Source organism: Notamacropus eugenii, chromosome 3, assembly GCF_028372415.1.
Source record: "Notamacropus eugenii isolate mMacEug1 chromosome 3, mMacEug1.pri_v2, whole genome shotgun sequence".
NCBI lineage: Eukaryota > Metazoa > Chordata > Mammalia > Diprotodontia > Macropodidae > Notamacropus > Notamacropus eugenii.
In genome coordinates this window covers 180,834,597-180,855,445 of record NC_092874.1, presented here as the reverse complement: position 1 = coordinate 180,855,445, position 20,849 = coordinate 180,834,597, and the positions used below count along the sequence as shown (strand labels likewise).

At 36.9% G+C, this 20,849-nt stretch overlaps 1 protein-coding gene across 3 annotated transcripts in view; it reads right to left on the bottom strand.

The window, feature by feature from the left end:
• Window positions 1-20,849, bottom strand: part of BCAT1 (branched chain amino acid transaminase 1) — an 87,198-nt gene that overhangs the window by 28,008 nt on the left and 38,341 nt on the right. For all 3 annotated transcript variants that reach the window (XM_072653479.1, XM_072653480.1, XM_072653482.1), the window contains exons 6-7: window positions 13,273-13,436; window positions 6,883-7,025 (exon numbers count right to left, since the gene is read on the bottom strand). In XM_072653479.1, the coding sequence (XP_072509580.1) occupies window positions 6,883-7,025; window positions 13,273-13,436 (307 nt within the window). The remainder of the gene's footprint in view (window positions 1-6,882; window positions 7,026-13,272; window positions 13,437-20,849) is intronic.

Here is a 20,849-nt window from a genome sequence, read left to right as displayed (position 1 = left end):
GAGGGGTCTGTTAACAGCAAGGACCCCAGCATACACAGGAGGGTCTGCTGTACAGGTTCTTAGCTCTGCTTTTCTAAAAAGAAAGCCACTTTTGAGGAGTCAACAATCTACTTTAATTAAGCACATATATTAATATCACTAAGTTCAGGGGGAAAAGCACCCTGAACTTCAGAGAAAATACAAACAGAAATAAAGACCAAGAGACAGGGCTTCCAACTGTTTGACCACAAGCAATACATAATTACTGGAGAGAGAAGCACCAACATCTGTATTTTCAAAGCCAGGGGGCTCCTTAGAGGCTACCCAGTCTAGTCTGGCCAAATAAACACTTCCAATGAGTAAGCCCCAAAATAAAACCTCATCTATATATATACACTTTTCAGAGCCAGAGGGCATCAGAACCCTTGAGAACCATTAACTCATTAGAAATTAACAAAAGGTGTGGGCCAATTTCCCTGAATCAAGCTGCCCTAAATGGGCAGGGCCATTAATGAATGGGGAAGATCTTCAACTCTTATTAACATAACTAGCATTACAAGGTCACATTTGAAAGAATTTAAGAAGTCCTGATCTAGTCCAACCCCTTCACTTACCAAATAAAGAAACTGAAAACTAAAAAAATCAAGTGATTTGCCAAAGGCCACACTAATAGTGGCAGAGCCAGGCCTGGAGACCAAGACTCCCAACGTTTAGTAGAGTGCACTTTCCACAACATTGTGCTACCTCCAATATGTCTATCTCTACTGAAAGCTATTTTTCTAGCTATTTTCTCTTGAATTATCCAGATAACTGCCTTGATCTTTTACTTCTGTGAGTACATGTAAGAAAAGTCCAAGAACTGTGACTATTATCCTCTTATTTGAGAGTATAGGGAAAGATGTGGTAATTAAGGAAAGAAAAAGTCTGGAATAACTGCTCTGAGGATTTTGCTAAAGAATAAATAATAGATGAATTGAGACCATTTGAAGATAGATAGTAAGAGGATGAGTTGTGTTTCTTCCCAACCTCTCTTACATATTCTATAAATACTTGAAAAAAGACTTTGCTTAAGTAAATAGTTTTCATATCCAAAATAACTCAGATGCATTCTTTTCTCCTCAAGCCAGGGGATAAAGTCTGTTAAGAAAAAAGTTTGTTTGCTTGTTTGTTTTTGTTTTGTTTTGCCTTTTATCTTCTACTGAATATAGTTTTATGGGCAAAAAGAAAATCAACATCCCCTAGGCAATCATTTTCTTTTAGGTCTACTTGTTTCAACTTCTTCAATCACAGATCTGGTAAAGAATCATGGGTTTAAACCTGGAAAGAGCCTTAGAGATAATCTAGTCTAACTCCTTCATTTTATTAATGAGGGAACTTAGGCCAGGAAAGTTAAAGAGCTTGCACAAGATCACAGAAATAGTGTGTGGTAGAGGCAAGATTTGCACGCAGGTCCTTTGACTAAACTCAGCTCACTTTTTCACTGTTCCATTTTTTCCCTAATGCTGAACTCAGCACCCAGCCTACATGGAATGCAAGAAAAATAAGATCATAAAGTGTATAAACTGTCTGCTTTACAAAATGCATCTTTTACACAGCATCCTACCCATTAGCCTGGGGTCAATGTACAGAACATCTGTTCCCCTGGGTGCCAGACAGAGATGACGACATGAAAACATTTGGGTGAGAAATATTCATTTTCCTCTGCAACCACAAACATGTTTACTGGAGCCAGAACGAGCTCCATATGGCCTCAGATTATCCAACACAAGGAAAGCAGAATGTAAGCCCACAAATTCGGCTCGCTTTTGACAGAAAAATCATGTTTAGGAACTGGATTATCTAGAAGCAGTACAACAACAGAAGACCTATTCTTTACCAAATGAGACACTGCCATAGTTGAGAGGATTATAATGATCATAATTGTTTAAAAGCATCTAAGTGCCAAATAGTTCATCAGGGATATGTAAGAGAAAAGCACATTGTTTGTCTCCGTGTTCTAGGGACTTAGAACCAAATGCTTTTACTAGAACAGGGCTCCAGAAACTCCTGTGGCAGACCCAACTTCTGTAAATCAACAAATTGGGGGGGGGGGGGGGGCCGGGAGAGCAGAGTCAAACACAGTAAAAAAAAAATAGATACAATTACAATTGCCATCTAGTCCTTAGAAAGCATACAAAGTAATCTTGATTTTCAACGCTGAGTACACCCTAAACACTATACCCACCCTTGTAATTTTCTTATCTGTAAAGAGGCAGAGGACTATGGATAAAGAATACAGGATACTTTAACTTGTTATGAAATCCTTGTATCAGAGTCATGGCATAAAAGCTCATGGACCTTTGACGGGGGAGCCAAGTATTATCTGTCTTGATTCATGGCTTCCTTCCTGTCTCATAACCAGCCCCACCCAAATGTAAGGCAATGTATGTGATGTACCGAAAGTGTACCAAAAGACTTCCACTTGTAACCGTTCAGATCACAATATTATGGAACAAAGTATTAAATAGAACAAAACAGAAATCTTTAAATCTAGGACAATGTATACTATTATTGTTACACATGCTATATATATGCTATATGGGAATCAGTGGGAATATACCCCCTGCTATTACATATGATAATCATAGATAGATATTATATATGATATACATCACATACATTATTTCAATACTTCAAAGACCTACAATTTTAGTAGTGGGGATATTCCTTTCACTGATTTATATTGCAACACTTCTGTAATTTACAATAAGTTAGCCTCCTTAGTCAAAGAAAAATAATAAAGAAAAACAATAATTGGGAAAATGGAAATATTCATTCCTCACAGAAGTCAATATTTATAAAATAACAATCTAACCTAAATTTATTTATTTCATCAGTACCATACCAATCTCATTACCAAAGGATTACTTTATTGAGTTAGAAAAAAAATAACATTCATCTGCATGAATAAAAGGTCAAGAACATCAAGGGAATTAATGAAAAAAAATGGGAAGGAAGGGACCTAGCAGTGCCAGATATCAAAGCAGTAATTTTTTAAATTATTTGGTCATGATTAAGAAATAGATTGATTAGTAAAACTCATCAAGTCAACACAGAGTAGACTATTATCTGATAAACCCACAAACTTGGAACTATTAAAAACAAAACAAAAACTGGAAAGTAATCTAATAGAAACTAGGTATGAATTTCCCATTTTATACCAAGATAAACTCCGAATGAATACATGACTTTTTGTATACATAAAAGGTGATAAAAAATTAGAGGAACAAGGAATAAATTATTTTTCAGATCCATGGCTAGGGGAAGCATGATCAGGTAGGAGATTGCAGGATCAGTAAGTATAAAATGAACAATTTTCCTGACTTAAAAGTTTTTGCACAGACAAAACCAATACAGACAATATTAGAAGAAAAACAGGTAAGTGGAAAAAATTTGCAAAATATTTCTCAGATAATGGTCTTATTTCCAAGATATAGAGGGAAATACTTCAAAGGAGCCATTCCCCAATTGAAAAATGTTCAATTAATATGAACAGGCAATTTTCTAAGGAAGAAATGCAAAACTATCAATAGTCATATTTTTAAAAATGTCCCAAATCACTGGTAAGTAGAAAAATAAAAATGAAAGATTCTATCTCTCATCCGTCAGATTTGGAAAACAAAAAAAAAGGAAAATGACAAAAATTGGAAGTATGGGAGAAAACAGACACATTAAACACTGTTGGTAGATCTGTACATTGGTTCTACCACTGTGCAAAGCAACAACAGCAAGAATAGCTAGTATTTATGGAGTACTTTAAGATTGATAAAGATACAGATAGATATAGATAGATGTGTACATATATATATATAGTGTGTATATTTCTATAACATACATTATATAAATATAAATATCATATATATACATATATGTAAAATTTCATTTGATTCTCACAATAACCTTGTATATTATATCATCCCTATTTTGTAGATGAGGAAACTGAGGATGACAGAGATTGTGACTTACCCAGGGTCAAACAGCTCAGAAAGTACCTGAGCTAAGGTCCTACTATTTACAAGTACAGCACTCATCAACTGTGCCACCTAGCTTCCTTTTAGAACTATACCAAAAAAATTTTACTCAGTCGTGGTCTAAAAAGAATCTGAAAGTTTGGGCGGACTACAAATTCTGTATGAGTCCTCTTGCACCTCTGAGATTCTGTAATTCAATGTGTCTGACACTAACCACACCAAAAATCCCTGAATGATGTGTTTTCAGTGTCTGCCCTGCCAAGATTAGAATGAGGCTAACTTTGCCAGTGCTAGTAAAAAGATTACTAAAAATAAGTTCTAGTAATGATTCAGATTTATAGGAATCATCTTTCTGTAGCCAAATGACATGGGAGTAACTACAGTAGCACATCTGCTTATTGAAACAATGAAGACATTTCAGATTTAATGATGAAAACAAAACGAGATCTTTAAATGACTAAGTATTTCTTAAAGTAAGATTTCTCCTTTCATAGTTCCATTGCTCACTATCATGAAACAAACAGGCTAGCAAATCAGACTTGAAAAATAGTTTTCAAAATTAATACTTCAAAATATTGGTTATCTCATTGGTGTGAATATTTCCTACAGTATAGTGACAGAGTGAGTAATGGAAGGAAGGAAGGAAGGAAGGAAAGAAGGAAAGAAGGAAGGAAGGAAGGAAGGGAGGGAGGGAGGGAGGGAGGGAGGGAAGGAGGGAGGGAAGGAAAGAAAGAGGAAAGGAAAGAAGAAAGAAAAGAAGGGGGGAGGGAGGGGGAGAGAAGCAGAAATAAGCAGTAATAAAACAATAAACATTGAGAAAACAAGAAAAATAAAAGGAGAATCACAAGGACACAAACAGTAAAATTTTGTCACTACTGTGTTTAGTTTATTACATACTTAAAAAAATAAGTTCATGGTTCTAAAAGCAATCATCTTTTTTGGTCTTCTTAGCATAATGATATCATTGTGCTTATTAATAACTGTAAAATCATAAGAATTAAATATACTTCACTGGCCTCCATTTACTAGCAGACTGATTTGTGAATTGCTGTGACCAAAAATATCCATCACCTAAAAACCAACTATATGGCTATGAGCCTCTCTAAGTGTGGCTAGACTGGTTTTTGCATAATTTTCCTAACTGCACCCATACCGAAAGGCTTTCCATCTGGACTCTTTTAAGAGCTTGGTCTACTCTAGTACAGTCTTCAAGTACTTTGGGTCAACATTCATATTGAGAAATAGAAATTTACTATCAGTTCAAAATCAAATTCACCAAACTTTTAAAGGATTCATAAAGTTTGCATCAGCCCTAATCACCTTTACAAATATTGTATCTTCCCCTTCCCACAGGAAGTGAGAATTCACTTTCTTATTTTTTTCACAATTGACTAATCTTTCTCCAGCCAACAGCAAATGTTCCATGGCCCTACATGCATCTTCAAGCAAACAGAAGAGAAATAGAAAGGGTATGTGGAAGAATATTCAGGGTTTTAGTCCAATCAATGACTGCTTTTAGGCTACACAGTGATGTTGGTTTGCTCATTAATTTTCAAGAATCAGATTCTTTATTTTACATGCTTCCTATAGAAAACGTCCTTCTAATACTTAAAGGACCTGCGATCTTAATTCTAAACTCCTGTGTCCAACAGGTTCTCATCCTAATCACAGAATCTCAATTGGAAAGGTCCCAGCACTACCTATTCCATTCTGTACTTGATGGTTGCCAAGAATTCCCTCTATAACATACCCTAAAGGTGTTTATCAAGGCTCTGTTTTAAGATACCTTAATTGTTACCTTTACTGTTACTTAATCGTCTTACAAACACAATTTTTCTCTTTCTAACTCCTGTCTGTTTTGCCCTCTATGGTCAAACAGAACAAGTCTTATGCTTCTTCCATTTGGCAGCCCTTCAAATACTTGAAGCTCTCGTGTTCCTACTGAGTCTTCTCTCCTCCAGGCTATGCCTTCCCCATTTGATCACTTTTTGGCACAGACTCAAAGCACTTCACCATCCCCCTCCTCTGGATACTCTCCAGCTTATCAATGTATAACCTAGAACTGAACACAATATTCCAGATGCAATTTGACCAGGGCAGGGTACTAGAGAAACATTAATCAATCAACAAGCATTCATTAAATGGCTACTCTGGGCATAGCACTACAAATCCAAAATGACAAAAACAAAAATAGTCCCTTCCTCAAGGAGCTTGCTAGGGACCATCATCTTTCTGGTGCTAAATATTATACCTTGATTAATATAAAATATATTCTATATATGATATATATCTCATATAATGTATACATAATAATATAATATAAAATCAAACTATTTTTTGGCAAGGATAGGGGGTTTTCAGAATCTTTGGGATTCACAATAATTACCATATGGCTTTGTAAAAAGCAATAAAATTCCTATACCATGACAAAGATGTAAAACTCTCCAGGCAGAACAGTACCTGCACCTACTTACAGAGCTGTAAAGGTTCTGTGGGAGGATCAATTTGTATGGAACTTCCCTAGTTCAGACTCTTGGGCTAGCACACAATCATTCTTTTGCATAGATATTTGCTACCAGAAAGGCTGAGGTAGTTGCAAGTGATGTAGTAACTGGTTCTGATGTAGGCACCAAATTAAGAGGTCAAAATATTTTCTTCCTGTAAAAATTAACCAAGTTCCTTGGTCAACTAAATGGTGGTACAGGATAGTGAGGGGCTAGGTGGAAATTTTCATGGATGTTATTGTGAATAGTGACAGATGTGAACTTCTCTAGAAGTGAGTCACAATAACACCCATCAGTATTAATCAGTAACTAAGCCCTTCACTGAATTCCTGAGGGTTTCACACAGCCATGATCTAAGAACAACAAAGAGCTGAATCTAATGCTATTACCTCCATCTTCATTTATCCAGTACAGGAAAAGGTTCATGGTTCCCACTTCAGTTATCTGATGATCTTCTCCATAGAGCCAAAGAACTTGCTGACATCCATGATGCAACGCTTCATTTTGGGCAAAAATGGAGGGACCATAATTGCTAATTGAAGAGGCAAAACATCAATTAGTGTTAAGTTATCATAAACATGTTCATTGCATTCCTGAAGCTGAAATTTTCCCAAATGTCTTTCATACTATCTACTCAGTTATTATATTAAAACACCTTTACCCAGATATTCTGCTAAACACTATGAGGGTCTACTCCTTTGTCTTCCCTACCCCCAGGGAGATAAAAATAAATGTCAATAAAATTTCTCAAAACTTCATGCGATGCCTATACAAGGAAACTCTTTTGACGATCTGGCTATCTGACAAGGCACTCACTTTAAAATGAACTAGAATCTGGGCTGGCCAGAGTTTAGGAATTTTGGCATGTATGTTTGCAAAGTACTTTACATTATTTCATCTGAGCACTGAAACAACTGGATAAGGTGTTATTATTATCCCTATTTTTACAGATGAGGAAACTGAGGCTAAGAGAACTTAAGTGACTTACCCATAATCATATAGCTAGTAAGTGACAGAAGCAGAATGAATGTGAAATTAATGCCAGCTTCCTGGGAGGAGAACCTTGGAGCATTTTTTTAAAGTTCAAAGGCTCTGCATTAGCGTGGTTCAGCACAAGATGTACAAACTCATTATTCTGAGCATCAAATCCACTCTAAGCTGTATCAGGACTAAGGAACACTGCATCTTTCCTTAGTACATGCAGAGTCCAAGAGTAAATAAGCAAAAAAAAAAAAAAAAGGTCTTCAAGTGATCAAGAACATACCTACCTTTTATTCAATTTGAAAATTACTGAGTAGCTACATAAGATTTCTTTTAAAGTGCATATGTAATATTAAAAAGTACCATATTATTTGTCTTTATGCTTTTTTCAGTAATTAAGTTACACAAATACCTCCAGGAGATAATACAATATTAGACTGTTTCCTTTTAAGATTACATTTCTTTAAATAAATACCTTGAAACCAGACTTTATGGAGAGACAAAAGTATCACTTTAACTTGTTTAAAAAGAAAGAGAATTTCTCATGTAACCTTTGATATATTGAAAATCACTGTGAAGATGGTTCACTGCATAATCCAGGAAAAGATTATTTAACATTTATAGTGTATTGTGAGGCATTCTACAGGATAAATTAAAAACAAACCTCTCTTGATATCAGGAAACCCCCTCCGCAATGAAAGAAATTCAGTCTTCACCTGGTGAAGTTTTATGGCAGGTGTTAAATTGTATTTATGATTGGACCCCATAGATTTATTTCCTGGTAGGCTGATTACCTTAGCTCAGCTCTTTATTGTGCTCAAGTTCCCTCTTGGGTGTTAACTGTGCTCTTTGTTGTTCATGAGGTCATTAACACATTTTTGATCCCTTTCATGTGTTTCCTATGTTCGTGAGAATAACATGTTACTTTGGGGGAGAAAGGAGATCTAACAGTTCAAAAAGCTAATTGAAAAGCTGCCTGAGTAGAGCAATTACAACTGAATTCCATGCAGAACTAGGAAAGTGAAGGAACTAGATCTTCTACCATCAAAAAACTAAGTCAGCTGTAAAAGCAAGAAAAAAAATTGATTTCTCCTCTAGCTCAAAATGTATGAAGCTGATCCTCTGCTATAATCTTAAAAGCAAAGGTGAGCATCTGAGAATTTATTCCAATAACACAATCCTCTTTGTAAAAATGGCTCAGATCTTCAAAGGATGTGAGCAGGTAGTTTTTGGAAGAAGAAATCAAAGCAATGTATACCCATATGAAAAAATACTCTAAATCATTATTGATTAGAGAAATGCAAATTTAAACTTTGAGACACAATGCCATACCTATCAGATTGACTAAAACGAAAGAAGGGGAAAATAACAAATGGAGGGGATATGGAAAATTTTGGACACTAACACAATGTTGGTGGAACTGTGAACTGATCCAACCATTTTGGAGAGCAATTAGGAATTATGCCCAAAGACTTATGAAATTGTACATATACCCTTTGACCCAGCAATCTCTTTATTAGCCAAGGTTATGGAAAAAGAAAAAGAAGCCATGTGTTCTAAAATATTTATAGCATCTCTCTTTGTGGTGTCAAAGGACTAGAAAGTGAAAGGATGCCCATCAATTGCAGAATGACTAAGTTGTAATATATGACTGTGATGGAATAATGCCATGCTATAAGACAGCAGGTTGGTATCAGAAAGACACGGATAGACTGGCAAGAAATAATCCTGAGTGGAACAAACAGAATCAAGATCACATTATATACACTAACAGCAACATTGTTCTAAGAGTAGCTGTGAATGACTAAACTATTTCGAGTAATATGAATATTCAAATCAAGTACAAAAGACTCATGAAGAAAAATGCTATTCATCTCCAGAGAAAGAACTGCTACATGGAGTATGTATTGAGTGATTCCATGTATATTTATATCAAATGTTGCCTCTAATGTGGGATAGGGAGGGAGGTAAGGTAACAACTCAGAACTCAAAATGCAACATAAAAAAAAAATAAATAAATTTTTAAATAAAAAAAAAAAAAAGAATGGCTCACATGTATAGCTTCCCCTACTGCCACTCTGCAAGGTAGGCAATACAAGTTTTAAATTTCAGTAGGCGGAGGTTCAAAGAGAAACAAAAATGGCTTTCCTCTTGTTAGTGACAGGGCTAAGACTTGAACCTTGGCAGGGACTTCTGGGATACCACAGGGCACTTGCTGGGTTTGCTGTGATGTTTCCCTGAGGCCATAGACACCTAAATGGGTAATTTAACTGATTCAATCTTTCATATAGCACAAAACTTAAATATCCCCAAAGCATATCACACTTCCAAGGCCTGGATCCAGGCCTTAGCGGACAGCCTTCTTGACTTCTACTGGCAGAACAATTCTTCACCCTGCAGTCCACCTAATGAACTGAGCTAGGCTGGTCCTCAGACTGCATGTATCCAAGCATGCCTGCTCCTGTACTTGAAGACTCTGCTAGAAATCCTGTACACAAAGGATTTGACTCATGGTGTCCAAATAAAAACAACGTTAACATACAAAGATTTTAGGGCTTTATCCAAGTTTAAAGGGCTTCCAAAAGGTAGCAACATAGTACCGCTTTTTTTATCAAGATTAAATTGGTAGTAAGGGACAATGACTTGCTAAGGAAGGCCAGATATCTATATAAGTCAGTCTAAGAGGAAAGGGGGAAGTTTTTGTTCAAGAAGCAAATTTACTTCCCAGTTTCTTATTTTAGATTTAATGAACAAAAAATCTGATCTGCTTTCCTTCTCTTTGACAAATGGAAAGAAAAAGGAAAACAAACTCTTGTTACAAATAAATATAGACCTTTTTGCTAGTGGCAATAAAGCAATTTATTTAGTATAAATCAATTCAAATTTTAGATTTTTTGAAAATTATTATTTAATGGAATTTTATACTGAGTACTATTAAGAATCTTTCCATTAAATGAATAAGCACCCCAAATTTATCTACATGTTGTTTTGCCTTTCACTCTTAGATTTCCTTAAAGTTTAACACACAAGTAATAAATAGCCTCTGATATAGAAGAAACACGCCCCCCCCCCCCCCCCCCAAGGGTACTGACACACAGTGATATAACCTGTTTTTTTTTCTTTTGCTCAGTTAGATTTTCCTTTGGAAAATCTAAAAGCCTAGCTTCAACTAGAGAAATTTGACTTCTTCTATTTGCTAATGACGGAAACAACTTAATGCAGATACAAGATATTACAGGTAAAAGTCCTCATAAATACAATTACCATTAAAAAAAATCTAATTAGCCCAGTCTCTTTTTTTCTTTTAAATTTTGCATTCCTGGTAATCTACTTGAGGAAGCTGTGGGTTCTGCTTTTTCCTCCCTAAATTAAGTGACAAGGGAAACTATTCTGGCTTTTCATACTGATCATGGAACTTTTCCAAACCTCATTAGAGTCACTTTCTAATTGCCCAGTGGCATGGTATTCCATTGCTGTTTTAACTTTCAGATAATCTGACCACCCTCAGATAAAAATTTTATTATACTTTCCAGACAGTCTGCAGATTTAACTTTAAAAGAGGGATAAGGTAAATATGGAAATAATTACTATGCGTTTATCCTCGGGTTAGGAAAAAATGATATAGAGGAAAAAAGAAAGTTAAAGTCTCCTTTAAAATTGGCATTATTAATCCAACAAAATTGTGAATTCGCTGTCTGTAATGTGTTCCATAGTAAAGTTATTTGAAAGAGTTCACTAAAGACTTATAGTAGTTGATTCCACTTACTATTGCTTTAAGCATTCCAGTCTTTCCACTCTACAGAAAAGGCTCAGAACAGTCCACTACTATTTCTTTCAACTTGTCTGAATGGAGAAGTTTATACACAAGTGACAAAAGAAGGCTCTCAAAAATTAGTCCTGTAACCACCATCCTCATTTTCCTTCTTTTTAACAGAGAAGAAACAGCAGCAGAGAGACACTGCTGATGTGGATGAAATGACATCAGGGCTGTTAGGTTTCCCAAACCGTTCCTTGTCACAGGTAAGTAATAGAAGGAGCCAGTTTGGAACATCTCACTCTCTCATATCCAGAAATGCTCACAAGGCTCTTTATTCTTCCAGGATGCTGGAATCAGACAAAAATGTCACTCTATTTCCTTCCCAGGTGCTCTTGGCCTGGATGTGTGATGTGCATTCAGATTTACAGTATTAACAATAAAAATAGTCTGAAAAAGACTAGATCCTTTCTCTTGAAAATGAAGAATGGGAGAGATATAGACACAAAAGCAACTAAAATGACTAAGGAATCTCTGAATGCAAACACAGAAATCCACAAGAATTTTACCAACCTTTTTGTGCACTCATGCAATTTATAAGCACTTCTGAGAGATAACCTCCTAAATTGGTCCTCCTCAATTTGTAAGGGATTCCAGCTCCCTTTGTCCTCCTGAGTATAAAGCAGTGGATGCCCCATGTCAAGAGTCCCTCAGGTAAGTCTCAGGATCTGTCAGCTGACAACTTCTCAAATAATATATGTAAAATTTTTTGCAGATCTTAAGGTACAATCTGAATGCTTGACTATCATTATTATTAGTATTTTATAAGCTCTGTAGTATGTCCCAAGACTAACAGGATCCCAGGAGGCTATGTTCAAGCGGGCTTATCCCTTCAACAGATCCTTCATTTTAATATCAACAAATTATATCTAGGTAAGTCCCCTATGAGGCAGCTAGGGCACAGAGTATAGAGTGCTGAACTTGGGGTCAGAAAGGCCTAGATTCAAATTCCTCCTATAATGTTTATTAGTAGTGAGACCCTGGGTAAGTAATCTAACCCTTATGTGCCTCAGGCAACTCACTGGATCCCAAATGATAGATTTTCCAACTCACAGCCAAGTATACCACTGAAATTGTTGAATATTTTTCAAATCTTCCAAATAGCCAGCTACACGGTTCCCTCTCCCTCTTCAAATTATTTTGTATTTACTTATCTGTGCACATGTTGTATCCTCCAGTGGAATGTAAGCTCCTTGGTGAAACATTCTCTTTTTTGTCCTTATATCTCCAGCTTGTCAGGACAAATTCTAGTAATTTTTTTTCTTAATCAGGCCAGGGATTTAATTGGTATCTGGTGAGAAATTTCCATCTACCAATGCAGAATTGCTCTGCAACTTAGTAGTTTTGGAGAATGGCCAGGACCATTGAGAGATTAAGAGACATGTTCAGCATCACTATAACTTGTATGAGTCAGAGGCAGCACTTGAACCCAGGTCTCCCTAACTGAGGCCAGCCTTCTATCTCCTATGGCATGCTGCCTTTCCTGTCTGGCACACAGTAGGTAATTAATGCTTCCTGACTGAATTCTCAGTGAAGTCTGGCTGAGCCAAAGAAGGGCTATCCTTCAGCCAGTTGGCAGCAGGTATGATTATATTCAGTGACAATGAAGACAGCATGTCAATTCAGCAGGCACCTTCCCCAGACATGACTCCTAAAATACTAGGGCCAGCTTGGAGCTGCAGCCCCAAACACCAGATGGTCTCTTCTCTCAACCCATCTAATTGCTATGGCAAAATAGAACAGACATATGGCAGCAGCTAATTTAATCTCTAATTTTAGTGATTCAAAAAAGTTCTAGTGTATATCATTTACAATTGTCCTCCCATACCAACAACTTGCATAATTTGTCACTTAAGCATCCTAGTCAATTTAAAACATCAAAAACTACAGAAAGTAGATGAGCATGCTAACTAGAGTCAAATAAGAGTAAATAAATAACCAAAAGGGATTCTTATATCATGCAATAATGTCAATTTCCTCTTACCCTCCTATTTTGTAGTCTCCTGTTCCACCTTTCCAGGATCTTACATACTTTGGATTGGCCCACAGAGATACTGGTTTAAAGCTTCCACTTGAAAAGTAGGGCCCCACAGGACTCAGAATGACAAAAAGTAGGGCTTTTGTTGGCTTCTTTACTCCAAGGGAAAGCTTTGAAAAAGAAAAAAAATACAAAAAGCAGGGATTACCTGGACATCATTTAAAGATTAACAATCAAAATTTTCAATTGTAGTTTGAAAACACGCCATCCACCAACAGAATTATCATTATTATGGAATGTTAGACTATACACAGAACAGTCAATCTCATTAACAAAGAAAGATTTTTATTTATGTCTTTATTTTTAGATTATGACATTCATTTCCACAAAATTTTGAGTTCCAATTTTTCTCCCCATCTCCCCCCTCCTCCCACCCCATAACACCTTGCATTCTGTACCCCTTCCTCAATGTGCCCACCCTTCTATCATACCCCACCCTTCCCTTATCCCCATCTTCTCTCTTTTCTTGTAGGGCAAGATAGATTTCTGTACCCAATTACCTGTATTTCTTATTTCCAAGTTATATACAATAACAATTCTCAACATTTATTTCTAATACTTTGAATTCCAACTTCTCTCCTTTCCTCCCTCCCCACCCATTCCCATTGAGAAGGCAAGCAATTCAATACAGGCTATTTATGTGTCATTTTGCAAGACACTTTCATGACAGTCATGGTGTGTAAGACTAACTATATTTCTCTCCATCCTACCCTGTCCCCCCTTTATTCTATTCTCTCATTTGACCTTGTCCCTTCCCAAAAGTGTTTACTTCTAGTTACTCCCTTCTCCCATTTGCCCTCCCTCCTATCATCCCCCTCACCCCACTTGGCCCTTTCTCCCCTACTTTCCTGTAGTGTAAGATAGATTTTCATACCAAATTTAGTGAGCATGTTATTCCCTCCTTAAGCCATATGTGGAGAGAGTAAGCTTCACTTTTCCCCTCTTACCTCTTTCTTTTTCTCCTCCATTGAAAAAGATTTTTCTTAACTCTTTTACAAGTGATAATTTACCCTATTCCATTTCTCCCTTTCTCCTAATATATTCCTCTCACCCCTTAATTTTATTGTTTTATACCTATCATCCCTTCTTATTCAACTCAACCTGTGCTCTCTGTCTATATGTGTATGTATGTGTGTGTGTGTGTGTGTAATCCCTCCACCTACCAAAATACTGAAAAAAGTCTCTAGAGTTACAAATATTATCTTTCCATGTAGGAATGTAAACAGTTCAGCTTTAGAAAGTCCTTTATGATTTCTCTTTCCTGTTTACCTTTTCATGCTCCTCTTGATTCTTGTGTTTTGAAAGTCAAATTTTCTGTTCACTTCTGGTCTTTTCATCATGAATGCTTGAAAGTCCTCAATATCATTGAATGACCATTTTTTCCCTTGAAATATTATACTTAGTTTTGCTGGGTAGGTGATTCTTGGTTTTAATCCCAGTTCCTTTGACTTCTGGAATATCCTATTCCAAACCCCTTCAATCCCTTAATGTAGAAGCTGCTAGATCCTGTCTTATCCTGATTAAATTTCCACAATACTCAAATTGTCTCTTTCAAGCTGCTTGCAATATTTTCTCCTTGACCTGGGAACTCTGAAATTTGACCACAATATTCCTAGGACTTTCTCTTTTCAGGTCTCTTCCAGGAGGTGATAGGTGGATTCTTTGAATATTTATTTTGCCCTCTGTTTTCCTTGATAATTTCATGAAAGATAATTCTAGGCTCTTTTTTTGATCATGGCTTTCAGGTAGTCCCATAATTTTTAAATTGTCTCTCCTGGATCTATTTTCCAGGTCAGTTGTTTTTCCAATGAGATATTTCACATTATCTTTTATTTTTTCATTCTTTTGGTTTTGTTTTGTAATTTCTTGGTTTCTTATAAAGTCATTAGCTTCCCTCAACTCCACTCTCATTTTTAAAGAACTATTTTCTTCAGTGAGCTTTTGAACCTCCTTTTCTATTTGGCTAATTCTGCTTTTTAAAGCCTTTTTCTCCTCTTTGGCTTTTTGGATCTCTTTTTCCAGTTGAATTAGCCCATTTTTAAAGGTGTTATTTTCTACAGCATTTTTTTGGGTATCCTTCAGTAAGCTGTTGATTCACGTTTCAAGCTCTTTCATGGTCTGAGCTCACTGCATATTCATTTTGGAAGTACTGGAAGCAGAAGCCTTGATTTCCTCTGACAGTATGCATTGTTCCTCCTCATCTGAAAGGATGGAAGGAAATATCTGTTCACCAAGAAAGTAACCTTCTATGGTCTTATATTTTTCCCCTTTTTTGGGCATTTTCCCAGACAGTTACTTGATTTCTAAATCCTTTGTCAACAGAAGGGTCCTAGTGCTCCTCCTCACCCCAAGACTGTGTTCGGGGCTGAGATTCAGATAAGCTGTTCAATTCCTCCAGGGGCTTTAGGCCAAGTGCGTTCTTCACAGATGGACACTGCTGTATCACAGCTGCCTGGGACCCATGCTGAGGAGGACCCTGTTTCCCTCTCACTCAGGTGGGAAAGCCCTCTCACTGACCTTTGAAGCTTTCTTCGGTGCTTGTGGGTTGAGAGATGAGACCCTCCCTGCTGGGGATTCTGCCCTGGGAGGTATGTCTGCTCCTGGTCCTCTCAATGCCTCATGGGCAGGGCTGGGCTCTGCTCTGCTCAATGTGGATGGACCTTTCCTGTGGGCTTTCCAGGTTACCTTTGACTGGAAATCTCTTTCACTCTGTTGTTCTGTGGCTTCTGATCCTCTAGAATTTGTTGAGAATCATTTTTTACAGGTATTTTATGGGCTGTGGGAGAAGAGCTAGAGTATATGCATCTTTCTACTCCACCTTCTTGGCTTCACCCCCTCACAAAGAAAGATTTGACTGAATGATTTTAAATTGATTTGAAAGTTTTTCTGTTTGTAAGATTTGGAAGTGGGAAGTGAGGAAAAGAAAATCTTCAAAAGGTATTTATAAATTCATTTTGATAACCTACTTGTTACCTATCTGTCAAAGTCTGAAGGTGTGAGGTGGGAAAATATAGACAAATTTTGATTACTTAGAGTTGAATATACTGTTTGCTTCTACTTAGGGCTGCTATAGGTTCACATTCATACCACTAGTGGATGTGAGGGACTGAGGCAATAAATGCTTAACACAGTACTATGGATCTACCATAGGTTCCCAGACATCACAGAGTCAGTATGTTCCACAGGAATTTAAGTACCAGGCAAAACAGTCAAAAGTATCTTCAAAGGAAGGCACAGAGACAAGCAAGTGACACATTAATTAGTATATTCTTTCATATAAAAAGATATTAAAAGCAATTTTCCATCATTAGTGTGAAACAACTGCAAAATAACACAAAACATACAAAAATCTCCAAAATAAATAGTTTTTAAAAATAGTAATTAGAGGCAGGCTGCTTCCTGGGGAAGAAAAGGAAGCAAAATTAAAAGGGAAACTGGGGTGGTACACACTATAGGGAAAGAATTTAAAGTTACTATATAAAGGTTATGTTAAAAAAAAAAAAAGATCCTTAGGCACTGAACAACAAAAGAACTTGGAAAATGGAAAAGAATCCTGAAGAACAGAGGCTCATTGGCTGAGGTTCATGAACCTCTGGACAGATATTAGGGTCTGGATGAAGTTGGATGAAAAAACAAATATAAAAATACAAATACACACATGGTTGAGAAACACCCTGTAAAAGCAAGCACCCCAACATACAGAGGAGGCCTGCTATCACAGGTTCTTAGATCTGCATTTCTAAAAGGAAAGGCAATTTTCAAGGGGTTAACAATCACTTTAATCAAGCATATCCATCATTCACTTAGTTCAGGGGAAAAAGAACCTCAGAGAAAAATACAAGGAAATCAAAATCAACAAACAGAGCTTCCAACTGCCTGACAGTAAGCAATACATACATCACAAATCAACAGACAGTTAACTACCTGACCATACATACATACTTACCAGACAAAGAAGCACCAACATCTGGGTTTTCAAAGCAGAGGTGGGGATTGGGATGGGAGGTTGCTTAGCAGGTTCCCAGAGTCTCATCTGGCACACAAACCTTCTTTCAAAAACTAATCCCCAAAGTAAAACCTTACCTCAGAGGCTTTATACACTTTTCAGAGCCAGAGGGCACCACAACCTTTGAGAACCAGTGCCTCATTAACAAAAGGTGTAGGCCTTCCTACAAATCTTTCCTAATCAAACTCCCCTTAATGAGCAGGCCCATTAATGGATGGGAAAAATCTTTAATCACATTAAAATAATTAACAATACAAAGACATAGACTGTTTCTAGTTAAAGATTCTGGATTAATCAAAGGCAAAATTCAGTCAGACACTTGATTATACTAAGACAAAAACAGCAAAAGATCCTACTTTGCTTGCCATTGCACACCCCACCCCACCCCACCCCTATTCCATTTAACCTGGACTGACTTCTATGATTGCTCTATACTAGTAAACTTACTTCATGCCATAAGGAGCTATAATAAAAAGCAGGTAGGTAAAGTAAAAAGAGATGAGATCTAACAAACAAGTCTACTTTGCTTCTAGTTAAAATGCTAAGTGAAAATCACCAAAAAAAATTGAGGACTTTCTGTGCATTTCAATTATCTGTATTTTTCCTGTTGTCTCTATTATCATAGAAAATAAAGAGTTGGTTATATGAACTTGGTTGCATGTAAATGTGTATTTTAGCTGAACGTAGACATCATCCTTCTAAAGGACAAACATTTAGAACAAATGAAAAAGTATGGTCCTAATCTAATGTCATAACATAATGAAACAACCTGAAGACATATAAAATGGGGTGCGTCTGCCCACAGTGAAAATAGATGGCCAACTCTAAGAAGTCATTTGTCTTTAATTTTATTCCCAATTTTAATAAAAATCTCTAGTTACATTAAGTGCAAGTCAGCTCAATGTGCTTTCTTTAAGCTGTCAGTTAAACTAGAAACAAAGTATTTACTTAACTCAAAGAAGAATTTTTATGCTTAATTAAGATTTAGAGAGAACTTACAGAACTAGGCTATGAGGAATTAAAGAAGGGCTTTATATTTATTTCCTAAATTCCCTGTAGATGATTTGAATCTGGGTTTAGATCCCAGTTTTGCTACTTAATTTCTGCATCACCATGAGTAAGTGACTTAACCTCTTTGGTTGCGGAGCTAGGTGCTACAGTAGACAGAGCACTGGGCATGAAGTCAAGAAGACTCAATTTCAGATCTGATCACAGACATTTGCTATTCGTGTGACCTTGGGTAAGTCACTCATCTTCTATCTGCCTCAATTTCTTATTATGTAAAATGATGCTTCTAATTGCACTGACTTCTCAGGTCAAGATAAAATGAGCTGAAATTTGTAAAGTGTTCTGCAAAGTTTGAAGAGCTTTATAAATACCAGCTATTATTATTTTCTCTGAGCCTTGTCTCATTCTGCATCTGTAAATGGCAGGGAAGAAATAGGATGGGGGGCGGTTGTAACTAAAAGAGTCTTTATCAGGGGTAGGGACTGTGTGGCCTCCAGGTCACATGTGGCCCTCTAGGTCCTCAAGTGTGGCCCTTTGACTGAATCCAAACTTCAAAGAGACACAAATCGTGACATGAGTAACTGATTTAACAACTGATTATGTGAAACTGCTCTCAGGTTTTGTTGATGAAGTATTTTGTTGATATTGGATATTAAACAGATATGGCAACTTTTTCTCTATTATTGTAGGATATCTATGTAATAGATAATTACATATAATGCATAATACATATTGCATATAATAATATGTAATAGAATATCCAAAAATAAAGAGCAATTATTAGCACTTGGAAACATTTTTAAGGTAAACCTCATTCCTAGTAATTATTCCCTTCTTTACGTACATTAAATTTTCTGATTGCATACCTCATAAATCCATGATTTAAACAAAAATGAGGTCCATTAGATGGTGGTAGGGAGAGTATGGAAAGGATTATTTAAGTGAATAAGTCTGTACACTGAAAACCAAGCAACAGCCAAAGGAGCAGCCAACAGCAAAAATAATAACTCATATGATATTCTAAGGCTTGCAAATGAAGCAGGTAATACAAGTATTATTGAATCCAGGTACAATGATCCTTATTTTATAAATAATAACAGCAATAACTAACATTTATATAATGATTACTGTGTAACAAGCACTGTGCTAAGAGCTTTACAAATTACTTCATTTCATCCTCACAAGAACTCTTCAAGGCAGGTGTTATTATTATCTCTATTTCACAGTAGAGGTGTAGAGGGCCGAGCTCTGGACCGTGGCCCCCTGGTGAGCCCAGAGACGCCCGGGGGTGAGAACCCACCTTCGGGTGCTGGGAACGCCCCTTACGGAGCTGGCTCTGCCTCCAGGGCGGAACATGGGAGGAGCTACGGCGGGGTATATATGGGGGGTGGGGGGAGGGAACATGGGAAGGTGGGGAAGTGAAAGTGATGTAAGAATAAAGTGCAGTAAGCAGCCTCCTCAGGTGAACTGTTTGGTCATTCCCCTCCCCCACAGGAGGGGCCAGAACCGTTGGAAGACCGGTAAAAGCAGTTGGCTTAACAGGAGAGGTAAGTTTCTAGGCCACGGCTCAGGGGAGGCCCTGAGCATAGAGGAAACTGAAGCAGACAGAGGTAAAGTGACTTGCCCAGGGTCACACAGCTGGTATCTGAGGCTGGATTTGAACTCCTACCTTCCTGACTCCAGGTCCAACATTCTATCTAATGCGCCACTTAGCAGTGGATAGAGGAACTGAGGCTCTAAGAAGTAAATTTCTTTAGCAAGTATCTAAAACAGGATTTGAATGCAGATCTCCTGACTTCAAGTCCAGTAATGTAGTGTGTTTTATTTTATAATAATTCTGGCAGCAAATAAATTATTAAATGACTTTTTATAAGCAGAGAGAGAAATCAGGTTATACAAACCCATAGATCATGTTTCTTTGTTCTTCAAAGTACTGGGGTTGACAGCATCTCAAGTTATTTAACTTTGCAGTCTTGTTTAGGAAAAGAACCACTGCAGTTTTACTGAAACTGTCCATATTTATTCAGAATTTAGAACAACTAAACCCCTGAATTAAATGGGACAACAATCAGAGGAGGACCAAGATGATGAAATAAGCCTTTTCTTCTTCTGGTTCCTACAAATTGAAAGTATCTTTTCTATCTGTTACAGTTCTTTTCTATTTAAACTAAACTAAACACAACTATTTAAACTCCATAGAGTTGCTGAGTTTCAATTATCTTGTTATACAACATTAAACAAATTCCAGCTCATAAAATACTATAATGACATGGTCAGGGTCCTTATCAAAATCAAGTAACATAAGCTTAAATCTGGATGGTAACAGCTGGTAGAGAAAGTGGCAAGGATCAGTGTCAGCCTGTTTTTATTTCTTTTAAAACTATTTTGGGAGGCGGAGCCAAGATAGCAAATAGAAAGACACACATACACTAGCTCTTCCCCCGCAGCCCATAAAATATCTGTAAAGAAAAGACTCAACAAACTCTAGAGCAACAGAAGCCACAGAACA